At 39.3% G+C, this 12,770-nt stretch overlaps 2 protein-coding genes across 3 annotated transcripts; one reads left to right on the forward strand and one right to left on the reverse strand.

The window, feature by feature from the left end:
* The first annotated feature begins 980 nt into the window (after positions 1-980).
* On the forward strand, positions 981-2,697 carry bbip1 (BBSome interacting protein 1). Its single transcript, XM_013274283.3, has 3 exons — positions 981-1,075; positions 1,642-1,706; positions 2,276-2,697. Exons 2-3 carry the CDS (start codon positions 1,661-1,663, stop codon positions 2,431-2,433), a joined length of 204 nt encoding a protein of 67 aa, XP_013129737.1. The 5' UTR covers positions 981-1,075; positions 1,642-1,660; the 3' UTR covers positions 2,434-2,697.
* A 116-nt stretch (positions 2,698-2,813) lies between these two features.
* On the reverse strand, positions 2,814-12,026 carry pdcd4b (programmed cell death 4b). 2 transcript variants are annotated; one of them, XM_005454786.4, is made up of 12 exons: positions 11,901-12,026; positions 11,352-11,457; positions 10,771-11,091; positions 8,314-8,408; positions 8,080-8,193; positions 7,700-7,921; positions 6,486-6,583; positions 4,768-4,882; positions 4,167-4,274; positions 3,841-3,951; positions 3,609-3,748; positions 2,814-3,514 (listed from the first exon to the last, which is right to left on the reverse strand). In XM_005454786.4, exons 2-12 carry the CDS (start codon positions 11,392-11,394, stop codon positions 3,454-3,456), a joined length of 1,428 nt encoding a protein of 475 aa, XP_005454843.1. In that variant the 5' UTR covers positions 11,395-11,457; positions 11,901-12,026; the 3' UTR covers positions 2,814-3,453. The 2 variants fall into 2 exon arrangements, with proteins under 2 accessions (XP_005454843.1, XP_019215288.1); XM_019359743.2 differs by lacking the exon at positions 11,901-12,026 and adding an exon at positions 11,681-11,881.
* Positions 12,027-12,770: the final 744 nt, after the last annotated feature.

The raw sequence follows: 12,770 nt of genomic DNA on the forward strand, positions 1-12,770 counted from the left end.
AGTGTGACTGAGTTGGAGTTACATTGTGTTGTTTTAGTGTTCCCCTCATATTTTTTGAGCAGTGTATAAAAGATCCCAAACATTTTTTGTGTTGAGTTTTTGTGTTTTATATAACAAACAACTTGTTAAGCTCTAGAAATATTTTTAGTTTCGCATAGATCCTAAGTGAGAGTAGATCATTCTAGATCATATTTTCACTTCATGATCATTGTGGCAATAAAAAAAACCCCTATAACAATATTAGATTATATCAGTGGAAATAAGAAGAAAGCGATTATGCACGGACACAGACTATATATTTGTTGCAACCATGACATCCGTACTTGAGAGTGGTTATACTACAAACTAATAATGCTGTCAAGTATTCATTCAAAATTGTATTTTAAGGTACTCATTTTTTATATCCCACTGAAACATATATAAATTACTCTGAAGGTGAAATAATGCTTTTCATCTGCAGTAATTTCCCCCGACAGATCTAATATTTTTTGTTTAAAAATGTGAGTACGCAACACACACTTTCAGTTATTTGCAAGCCAACCAGAAGCCATCTCTCTACATATACAGAGACATTACCAACCTATATCAGTGCAATAAGTGCAAATAATTATTTTCCTTCTTCTGGCTGGTCTCTTTATGGTTCACTAGTGGATCATCATGCCTAGCATCATCTTCTGTCACACCAATTAAGTCCTCCCTCACTACATCAACAAATCTTCTGGTCTTCCCCTTTTGGTCTTCTTTTCTTTCCTCCTGTCTGGCAGCAGTCTTGTCTCTCTAACTTTGTCTCCAATATGCTTAAACTCAACTACCTCTGCTCCTTGCAGCTACACTGTCACACATGTTCTGTCCAAAAATAAAAGTACAAAAAAAGTGAAGCGTGAGACGCTCAATGACCCTATAATGCCTGCTTCATAGGGTCAAACATTATTAAAGTTATTGAGTTTTGCTATTCTGCTAGCTGCCTGTAGGTGCCAGTAAAACACTGTTCAAATTAAATAGACAACAGAAGAAAATCACGTGATTCTTGCGGACGCGTTGGCTTGACAACTGTAATCTTTACCTGGTGCTGAAGGTGAGAAAAAGATTTCCATTTTACATATGCCCGTGTGGGTGAATAGTATTGATTTGTTTCTACTGTTGTGCATTGTTGAGACATAGTGTCTTTGGATTAGAGTGCGTTCGCTAAAAGCAAAGGTATCGTTAGTTTAGCTGGAGCTGAGCTTGTGTAGCTAGCATACGCATTGTGTTGTTTTTGTACATTTTCAGACCTTTATGCCTTTGAAGCCAAGGAACAAAAGTTTCTATATAAAAGTGGCCGACGTTGTTCATTAGGTGCAAAGTACCCTGAAGCACAACACTGAATAAAGGTGAAAATGTAGCATATTGCAATAGCCAGATTTTATAAATGCATCACAGAGTAGCTGCTGCTATTGCGACTGTGTACTGACCTGTGGCTAACCGCTGATCAGTTTATTATAAACTATGTAATGCCCACTATAAAACTAACAGGCTCCTTGAATTTTGCATTCCCTCTCGAGCGGAGAGCATTTAATGATGCTAAAACTACTCGGAATTTATGAATATGTGTCAAAAAGTTGAGTTGAGAAAGTGAAATGTCCAAATATGCTTACCTTTCAGCGAGCACTCAGAGGACACCATGCCAGAGGTCAAATCAATATTCAGAGAAGTTCTTCCTAAACAAGGTTTGTACCAAAGCTATGTGGACAGCAGTAGTTACAAAAGTTTGTTTGTGGCTCTCAAGACAACACGTGAACTGAACTGAAATTTCACAATACCTTGGAGATTTAATCAAGATACGCTCTGTGGTCTCTCCTGAAAGTCTTTTCTGGCTTAAAAATATAATTGGGGTCAACATTTGGGACAATATTGCATTTCTTTAGTTAAAGGTGTACTGCTTGTTAGTAAGAACAAGCTGTTCAGTGGCTCACAATCAGATGTGTAAGATGCCAGATTGGTAACTAGTTGACCAGATATCAAAAATATTGTTGAATTCATCCGGAGTGGTTGAAAAGATGTAAGAAGTTTATAGATGTAGCATCGTATATTTGAAACGCCTTTAAATAGAACAGTAGCTCTGTTTGCAGTACTATAAAGGTTAAAGTGTAAAGAGAACATTTCTCACAGCTAATGTGCTGCAGACTTTTGTGAGAAATACCACACATGCTAGGTTTTTACATTATATTTTCATTTATGCTTAAATTAATTAAGATTTAATCATTTGTGGATTGTTTTAATCCCCCCCACCTCACAGGACAGCTCTCCATGGAAGATGTCCCTACTATGGTTTTGTGTAAGCCAAAGCTGCTCCCACTCAAATCAGTCACCCTTGAGAAACTGGAGAAAATGCAAATGGAGGCTCAAGAGGCTGTTAAACAACAGGAACTGGCAATGAAGGAGCAACTACAGTAGATACCCAGTGGAGGATTGGAAAAAACAGAAATGCCTAAACTGGAAAAAATCCTTCAGATGGATCAAGCAAACGCACTGATTCCAAGCACTGGAATGTATTTGTATGGACTTGGAGGGAATCTGGCTTTACAGAGTTTTAAAAACAGTGTGTTTAATCCCTCTTTCTCCCTTTTGAAAGTCTTGCTGTTCTGTAGTTATTATTGAATGATCTACGACATGTAATTAGCAAAGATTACATCTGTTACTTGCCAGTAGGGGTAGTGAGCTACTTATGTACTATAAAGTGTTATATTATTATGATTATATCTTTCCGATAACTGCTTATTTAAGTTGCAGTATGCAGTTAGTACTGTGTGTTAAACAGACAAAAACAGATGAAATGATTTCATAGTGATTTAATCAACAATCAAGGAGCATCAGGGTGTGTCTCTCACACTCCTTATTCCCCAAATATAAAAATAAACACTTTTAACACACCACTTTGTGAAGTTACCTGATCGGTATTCATTTTTGCACAGAACTCATGCCACGGATGTGTGTGATTAAAGACTGAAAACCTAGCACAGCATAGAAACAGCAGCTAGTTAGGAAGCCAGTATTGCATTGAACCAACAAACTCCCTTTTATTTTATTTTATTTTTAATACATTTTTATAAAGCTCTTGACACAAACCAGTCATGTCGATACAAACACTGCTTTCTAGAAAACACAAAAGGAGTGGCAGTGAAACCAAGAAAATACTGTACAAAACAATATGGAATGACTGACACGGAGAGGTGTGGCACTTTAAGAGCTAGCTTATGTAAATGTTTATATTGAAACACCTTGGAGAGAGTGATCTACTTTAGTTTCAATCACAAGTGCATTTTTTTTTTTAAATTACCCTCACCTCAGTTTTGGAAATGTACCTTCTTTTGACCATTAGAAAGGAGAAAAACCATTTTCAGGTACTTTGAAAAATATGCAAGTAAAAAAGTAGCTTTATGTTTTTTGGGGTAATCTGGCACACAGAAAGTCTTCTCAGTAGCTTTCAAGTTTGACAACACCACCGTCTCCCTCGCTGACATACCTCTTACGGCCCCTGAGAGAAGATCAGAGCAACAACATGATTAAGAAAAACAGAAGCGAATCTCTGGAGGCAAGTGTCAGATGTGTGTGAAAACCAGCGAGCTTACCGACAGGGACAGAGATCCCTCAACTTTACATCAATGATTCCCATGCCGAAGCTCTTGTCAACAAACTGCTCCAGGATAAAGTATGCACGAGGGACATCGATGTTAATTTCAGCGATGTCCATGTAAACTCTTTGATAGCCCTACAAGAAAAAGAAAACCCTTTGACTACAAAAAAACCCCCCCCAAAAAAACAAAGAGTAGTGCATAATTCAGACACCAGGTGGCACCATACCCTTCTCATTTGGTCCACAGTAATGATGGAGGACACAGAGAGTGACTTGAGTAGCTGCAGAACCATTTTGAAAGTTTTCTCTCCATTAGACTCCAACACCATCACTATCGCCTGTGATACACAGAGATAGAAAAATTTGCAATCTTGTGTTAATACTCGGAGTACCAGGAGCAGTTTGACTGAAGACCACACAATACAACAGTAAGGGTGTAAAGCTGAAGAAATCCCCTCCAAACAGATAAAATGTTTTAGTAGTTTTATAACATTTTACATTTAGACTGCATTTAACGTGTCTGCTACTACATCAAGCGTAGCCATGAATTTACCTCATAGACAAACTCGTGATGGAAATGGGGAACCTCAAGATCCCTGAGGCATCGCTCAGCCTCCTTGCTGTCACCAGATAGGATGTACTCCTTCAGAAGAAGGTTCATCTGGCATGACAGAATACAAATGAGAATTTTTGTTATGGCAATATCCATACTGCAAAAAAAGAGCTGCACAAAGAAAAAAAAAAAAGCAGGTCTACTACCATCATGAAAGTATGATCTGTTATTTTGAAGCATTATCCAATTTCACTTGAAAGTGATGAAAACCGAAATATTTTACACACAACTGCTCAAAAGTTCTAAAAAGGGTTTTGTTTTTGATACTTTTACTTCAACAGTTCTTTCCTTTTAGACCTCTTAACGTTTCTCGAACACATGACTGCTATTTTGAAAACAATGAGACCAGGCAGGACCGGTTCATCAACATAGCACGGTTTGCGTTTGAGGAAGAAGTTCTGCAAACTCCCCCTTCCAATAGATGCTGAAGACTGTACAGTGCTGCTTCAGTTTCATTAAAGCTTTATAATAAGAACCAATTACAATTCAGAAAAACTGCTTTCATTTCAGAGTGTACTGGATTCTGCTTTACATAACCTACCTCTTTGATGAGCTGTATGACTGGTTGCTGGCCTCCACCTGTCCCCCACTGGCTATCTATGCGAAGCCCACCCATACTCATCTTCAGCAGCACGGCTGCTCGGTCTAGAGCCGCCCTGAGAAGAAAGCGATACACACAAGGTTTATAAAACTTTAACCTAAACTCTCTCTCCTTGTTGTGGAGAGTTGCTTGTAATGTTTAAGAGAGGTGGTGCCTGAGTAGAGCATGCTGGAGGCAACGCACATGATGCACACTTCCTCACTGGGAACTTTAAATGCTCTACTCTCCATCTATTTTTATCCAAACAGCAAGCTAGCAAGGAAAATTGGACATTTGCATTCTTAGATATAACTTGGACAGGCAATATGCAGCACAAACTTTTAAGGGAAAGGAGTCATGCAACAGATGCTCTGATCCCAACAGAGCCCTGATCACAAAAACCAGGAGTCAGTCTGGGATTACATACAAACACGGGCACTGAGACAGGCTTCATTCAACCAACCTGCCCCAAACACCTTGTACACTGTGAGAACTGGTGCACTTTCAAAAGCAAACTATGATCCCAACATTTTATTTTTGATTAGATATTTTTTTGTTTTCCTTTTTTATAAATGCACATTTTTATTCAGTTTCTAGATAAGCAATATAAATGGCAATGTTTTTGAAAGCATCCTCAGATCACTGGCAAAAACATTTCAAACAATACTGTTGGTATTAACCTGCTGCTCTCCAATTAGAGGACAACAAGAACAGCTGATCACAAGGCTGAACTAAATCCTCTTTTCTCATGAATCACATTGACTTATTGCATTATTCCAACAGCTATAATTACCCTGATCTCTCAAAATGCAAATGGTGCAGAGAAACATGTAACTAACCATTAAAGCAATATAATAAAAGCAGCGTATTCTGGGATTGAAATCATTTTATTGCTAAAGGATTTGACTATATGAGGACATCTTTAATTTCTGTGATAAACACAAAAGAAAATTTTATTCCTTTTTGACTCCATGAACTTTTTAAAAACAAAGTTAATGATTTGGACATCTTTGTTCTATTTAAGGAAAAAAAAAAAAAAAAAAAAAAAAAAAATCCAATGGGCCATCCTAACTATTATCCTACATAGGCTACAACATGCAAATATTATGAGTTTCAAGAAATTTATACAAATTTTCTGAGACAGAAAAAATTGAATCCTTTTTGCTATCATTTTATTCGAGCTCAAGGGCAAAACCCAAAGAAATTATTTGTAAAATATTTACTTTGAGACAACCAAAATCTGAAATACAGATTTTGTATACAGTTTTCATTATTTAAGTACATATGACTATAGCTAAAATACAAACTTAACTTCTACCCTGATCCTTTCCACAGAAATTATTATGCTTCTCATTATTATTTATAGTTGGGTGCTCATATTTAACATGCTCAACGTTTAAAATAATGAGGTCAGTGTATGTACAAGTAATCCCTGTGAGCCAAAAGCTTCAGGCTCGCCAGATTAATCACTCTGTTTCTGATGGCAGAGAATGTGGTCCTAATGTGGTAATACCAGGCCAACAGCTCCCCACCTACTGCCACAAACCTGTTTGCTATCGCTAGCAAATTGGAAGAGATAATTTAAAGGGAGAAGGGCTAAAAACTCCTTGTTTCAGACAGCATTATCTGGAACTGTGAATCATGCTAAGCTATTCTGGTGGGGTCCAAGAACGACATACCTTGCATATTCACAGTCAACTTTTCCTTTGTAGCCTTCGATGTAGGTCTTGGACAATATTTGGTCACTTACAGCTCGTGCAATGAATTGACCCACCAACTAAAAAAGAGATATAAAGAAGGGAAAAAAACATAAATAATCTAAAACACTCTTGCACCATGTTCCTGTTTCTTAGAGCTGCACACCCACTAAATCAGGAGATATGATTGACTGGTCATATATTTTCAGCCTAAATAAAGTTGGCTTTCAACAGCCTGCAACAATAAGATTATTCATAGTTTACAAGCTTCAGTTTGGAGGCCCCACAAAAACACTGACTGGACAGATGACTGACTGTTGCTTCAGTTGCACGTGTCTCTTTGTTTACAGTAGTGTGAGCACGTGAAAGAGCTGGCTTTGCTCTTCTGGCCTCCACAAAGCCAGGGCTCACTGTTACTCATTGTTCCTGTACAGACAGGAGGCAGTTACATCTCAGCTGACCCACTGCTGTGTCTAGACCGACAGGCATATGAGGAGAAAGGGGGCGTGTGCGCACTTGTGTTTGAAACTGAGAGAGCGAAAGCGTGAAGGGAAGGAAGTGGGGGCAGGGCGCTACGATAATGCCCCTTTAAACCCAAAGAGAATTGGGAGAGTGGGACAGAAATGACCAGTGAGACCCAATGAGATGGTGAGAGGAGGGGTGAGAGGGGGAAGGACGCAGAATAACCCTTTTAGTGTCCTTTGCTGAGCTTGCTTTTTGCGAGTGCATTTAGACAATAGCCACAGATCTCATGTCTGTGCAGGCCGAAAGGGAAAGAGCTCTAAAAAACACACACCGGCTCTCTCTCGCACACCAACACACAAGAAAAAAAAGAAAAGAAAAAACCCCACAGCGTTGTTCCCCTGTGCTCAACCACAAGCTATGTTAACACTTCAAACGAAAAGCATACTTCTAGCTGACAAGTGTTAAAACTGTTATCTTCTTTAAAGGGACTGACTTGAAAAATTCTGCTTCAGGAAGTCAGTTTGTTAAATGTCCTTTACCACTTGTTTTATCTTAATTATCTTGCTCTAATTATCACTGAAAGCCAAAATTGTAATGGAAGTTAGTTTTATTAATGGCACAGACCTAGTTTGGACTCATGTCCTCAAGAAACAAATAACTAGAAAACACACAAACAGAATAAGTTGCTATTTGGGGAATATGTACGCAAACATTTGTCTCCCAACACTCACCTGAGCAGCCCCAGGTGTGTCTAGGACCAAATCGGGCAACTCTCTGAGGAGTTTGTCAAATGACTTTTCCATGTCGCTATGGGACAAAACAGGCCCACAAAGGTCAGCCAGCAGCCTGGAGGTGAGCTCTCGGTGGCTGGCTTTGGCCTCCAGGGCCAGTGCCACAGCCAGTGAGGGCACCACGCTCCGCATAGGCCCCAGGTTCAGCTCTGCAAGCAGCTCCTGGAAATGGAAAAGGACACCAACTTGTCTTAGACTTCATGGTTATGTTAATATCAGTTATTTATTTTTTTTCTTATAGTGTGTTGATGTCAGCTTCTGTAATAGAGTAGCTCACCTCAACTGCCAGTATGCATCTACATTAACTTGGTAACACTCACCGCTACTTCATTTGTGTCTCCATGTTCAAAATACTCTTGCACTATGGGGGTAACCGTCTTCTCGAAGTCCCTTTCATCCAACGGGGGGACCACCGTCTCATACACACAGTTTTCCTGACGAAGCAGAATCGCACTTCAGTAACACTTGTTTGTGGAACATGTATAATTTTTTTACATTTGCAGAAGAGCCTGTGTTAATAATAATAATCCAGGTGATGTCAGCACAACAATTACCTGATCTTCATCATAGTTGGGGTCTCTTTCATCTACTGCCTCTGGTTCATAAACTTCACCAGATCTGCCCCATACACCTTTTCCTCCAGCCCCACCTGGAGACAAGGGGCAGTGACAATATGAATTGTGATGCGTGACATTGTCAAAGTGCTTTCTTTTTCTTTTTTAAAAGCTTTAGTGACCCACATCTTGACTACCTGGAACTTGTATTTCTATTGAGCTTTATTGAATGAGTCTCAATTCATGGTGCCCACTGAAACAAAGTTAATGAGCAGTGCTTAAAGGCACTGTGCTGAAACATAGCATCTTTAAAAAAAAAAAAAAAAAAAAAATCAAAGTAGCCATAAGAGGGGCAGGGTAATGAGAGCTACTGAGCGTGACCTCTCTGACCTGTCTTCCCCATGTGATGTTTTTGTGTAATGTATGTATGGTCGGAGGGTAAGATGGCGTGCAATAGGTTGGCAGCCTTAACATGAAATTTCCCACTCGTGGGACTAATAAAGGTATCTTATCTTATCATTCACAAATGATAAGAGCTTCAACTGCTTATCTGAAATCTGATTTAGCATTTTTAACCATTGGTCTAATTAAATCCACACAACACAAGCTGTAAGACTGTTATCGCACCAGTGATTTGTCATCATTTGAGACAGCCAGACTAGTTCCTTTAAGCCATGTAGTGGCAAATCTCATTGTTTCTTTATCAAGTGTACAAACAGGTTTGACAACAGGACTGAATTTAGTCATAAGATTAAAGCGTCAAATGCATTTGGTGCTCTACTTTGAACTAAAACAGCTGTTGATACTTCATTTACTGCATGTTTCCTGAATCCATATTCGCTTCCTCACTTGCTTTGGTCATAGAGTACAAACCTCCTTTAAGAAATGGGGATCTAGTGATAAAAAAGGGAAAATACTTTTGTTTTTCTATTAGCATTTAGTCTAAATTTAATCCATCTGTCTGCCTAATTTGTATCAATCCAAAAATCATGTCACTCCACTTTAAAGTCAAGTTCCTGTATTTTACATGCATCATAGTGTTTGTATATGGGCTTCTACTCGCTAAATACTGCCTATGCAGTTACATGCAGAGAACTGAAGCTGCTGCCAACATGCTGCCCAGGCTACATTTTCTGTGTAGACACAAGCAGCAAACATCTGCCAGGTCTGAGGTCAGCACTGGCAGATTGCAGACAGTTTAAGAAGCTGAATGCCAAAGCAGCTTGTGAGACATCCCTTAAAACCTCCATTAGTCTCCCACCCAGTATGTGGCATGTGACATGTCATTATATTTAGCCGAGTCCACCTTGCTTGTGAAAACCGCCAAGCTTTAGCATTTAAATATTACACTTGCGTACACCCTCTTCAATGTTTTTCAAACCTTAAATGCATAAAATTTTCATGCAGGAAGGCTACAAGCTCAAATTGCCAGGCTCTGATAGTGTGGCAGTTCTGTTACGCAATCGAGATAAAAAAAAAAGAAAAAAGAAAAGAAACAAAGGAGAGCAGACGCTGCACGGGGAGAAACTAGACATGCCCATGGGCAGAGTCAAGTGCCTGAACTGTACTGCAGTCTGCAGGGACGCAGACTGTAACCGAGAACTGTATGCTGACATCACTGAAGATCTGCAGCGAGAGGTGGCCGGAGGATTGGAAAATGCTGACACTTTGCTAAACTCTCATCTACTTATATATCAACAATTATCTATACAACCTATACAAGAGGCAAAGAGTTGGCAGGTCAGAGAAGCCATTATGCAACATTTCCAGCTGATTGAAAAATGATATTTTCAACAGCATAATTATCTATAGCGTTAATGTTGCTTGACACCCCCACAAAAACACAGGAAATCAGATGCTCCATAAGCCTTGTGACTGCAACTTCGAGTTTGACTCCTTTAAACAGCACCTGTGCATCCAATAGTTATCTTAAAGATGGACTATTCATATCACATCCTGTGCATTAATATCAACAACAAAAGCAGTTTGTGGTACGTTATACACAAAATGGTACCAGGATTGTTTTTATTTTAACCTTTTCACAACAAAATTGTTAGATTGTTGAAAAAAATTAGACCACCTATCAACAAAACTAGATACAACGAACGATTATGTTACAATGCTCTTTTTGGGGAAGGGGGGCATTCACCATGCTGCAAAGTAGCCTGGAAATTTCCAGAAAGGCTTGGCTGAGCAGATGGTAAGGGGGGAAAAAGGATGCATTTAAGTGAGTCTGAGCCATTTGTTTACTTGTTAATTGGTTTATGGCTTCCATATAAAAAAAAACAACAAGAATGGATGATAGCACTACATGAATGTGTGGATGTAGCACCTTCCCTTTGAAGTCGTGGAATCTGAAATACAAATGACTCTTTGATAAACATTCACATGCCTTTGATAACGGCCATGCTTTGGTTACAACTGTGCTACCTTCTTTATTTAATAATATGCTCTTACCTTTCTTTGGGAGGCCTCTGCCCTTCCCGAGCCGGGACTTTCTGTCCAGCAGCTTGCTCTTGGGACTTGTGGGTGCCACTGAAGTTCCCCTAACCACATCTCCATTATCGCTGAGCGAGTCCCCCCTGCCAGAGTCCCTGGAGGAGTTCTTCCTCAGCCTCCGCTTGGCCTTGGCCTTCAGACGTGCCTCATGGATGCTGTTGCTAGAGGAGGCCACCCAGTTGCCATTGATCTCGTTGTTAATATTTTTATTAGAGATAATGAAACCGCCATTGTCTTCCTCCCCAGATACAATAGAGTCACTCAGGTCTCCAACCTCCTCTGTTGGTTTAGAAGAGAAAATTGTGGTGAGTTCGTGTTTGGTTTGATTTGATAGAAATTAACGGCATGCATGCATATTGTCAATCTGCACATAAACACAGAATACAGCTGAGGGGGAGGGAAAAAAGTCACCGAATCTGTACACAGTGCAAGATAACATACTTTCACCCACTTCCGCATGAAAAAAAAACCCCACTGCCCCACATCCTATCCAGCTGATGAAGCACAATACTTAAAGGGCTCTGAATGCTCACACTTACCCACGGGGTTTGCGTTCAGCCAGGCCTCGCAGTCAGCTGCCATGATTTACAGTAGAAAAGAGGCTTTTGCGGCAGAACAGCGCAAAAACAGAATTTCAAGCGATACCTGCAATAATGAACAAGAAACTGTCACCTTATGTGTCGCTAACATGCCCAGACAAGATTCAGTAACACCACGCCTCCCCCCCGTTCATTCAAAGTCGCACTGTTGATAAACAATGCTTAACGCTACATTAGCTTAAATATTCACGACTAGGAGATGTAACTACTTTAAATAAACAGAGAAAAATCTATCTCAGTGCGCGTATCAACGAATAAAACTCCCACACCGTCCAATATCCGCACTTTTGTAGGCGTTTCATGCATCGCTAACTGTTGTCTAGCTCTTCTTCTCGAAGCCCGAACGTCAATTTAACATAATATCAAATTGCACAGTCAGCGAGCTCGGTCTCCATCTTGAAATACATTTATAAAATCCTAATGTCTTTATCTACGCTGTCATATAAATCACTGCAGTAGAAAAAAAAAAACAACAGAAAAATCCCCGACCGTCGGCTGTGTCCAAGCTCCAAACTCTGACACGAACACTGTTGTTTTTGTTTTACTTACAGGAAACGCTGGCACTTAGGCCAATGTTTTTCCTTTGCTGATTGGCTGGGGGGAAGGTTTTTTAAAGGAAGAGCCAATCAGCATTCAACACGGATGTCCTTCTCGCAATTTCTGTGAGGTCCGTGACCCTTATTAAGTGCTGCCCTCTGTCGGCGATGTCGCGGAGCTGCACTTTCTATGCAGAGAAGTCCTTTATTGGCAAAAATGGCATGTACTGGCAGCTGCAACATCCAGGTTCTAAAAATAATAATAAAGGGATGGTTTTATTGATGTTACATTATCGATAGCCTAGGACAAGACATTATATATATTAAAATATAAACTCTTTGTGGGGTACTTTATACATTTATATTTACCATTTATTTATATTTGTATTTTCTAAAATAAAGATTAAAATATATGTCTAAATGTTTTTTTTTTTTAAAGGTATTTTATTTGCACCAAAATCCTCTAAAATCAATAATGGAGGAAGAATATTGAAATGCTGGTGCTAAAACCTTTGCTTATTCCATCACTAATTGCTAAACCAGCATGTAGGCATATGTAAAGTATGACATATAAGGCCAATTTTAACAAAATAACTCCCACATATCTTCAATCAAATCAAAAGCATTCCTTTATTCAATTTCACTTTTTATGCTAATTATCGACCACTGTGTCTTACTATTAGTAACACTAATGACACACTTTCTAAAACAAATCACTGCATTTTAAGCAAAACCTAAGCATTCATCCACTGCACCTTCCCCACCAACACCCTTAATCTTTATTTTTGACAGCTTCTAATGAAAAATATACATAAATTCTCTA

Source organism: Oreochromis niloticus, linkage group LG6 (assembly GCF_001858045.2).
Source record: "Oreochromis niloticus isolate F11D_XX linkage group LG6, O_niloticus_UMD_NMBU, whole genome shotgun sequence".
NCBI lineage: Eukaryota > Metazoa > Chordata > Actinopteri > Cichliformes > Cichlidae > Oreochromis > Oreochromis niloticus.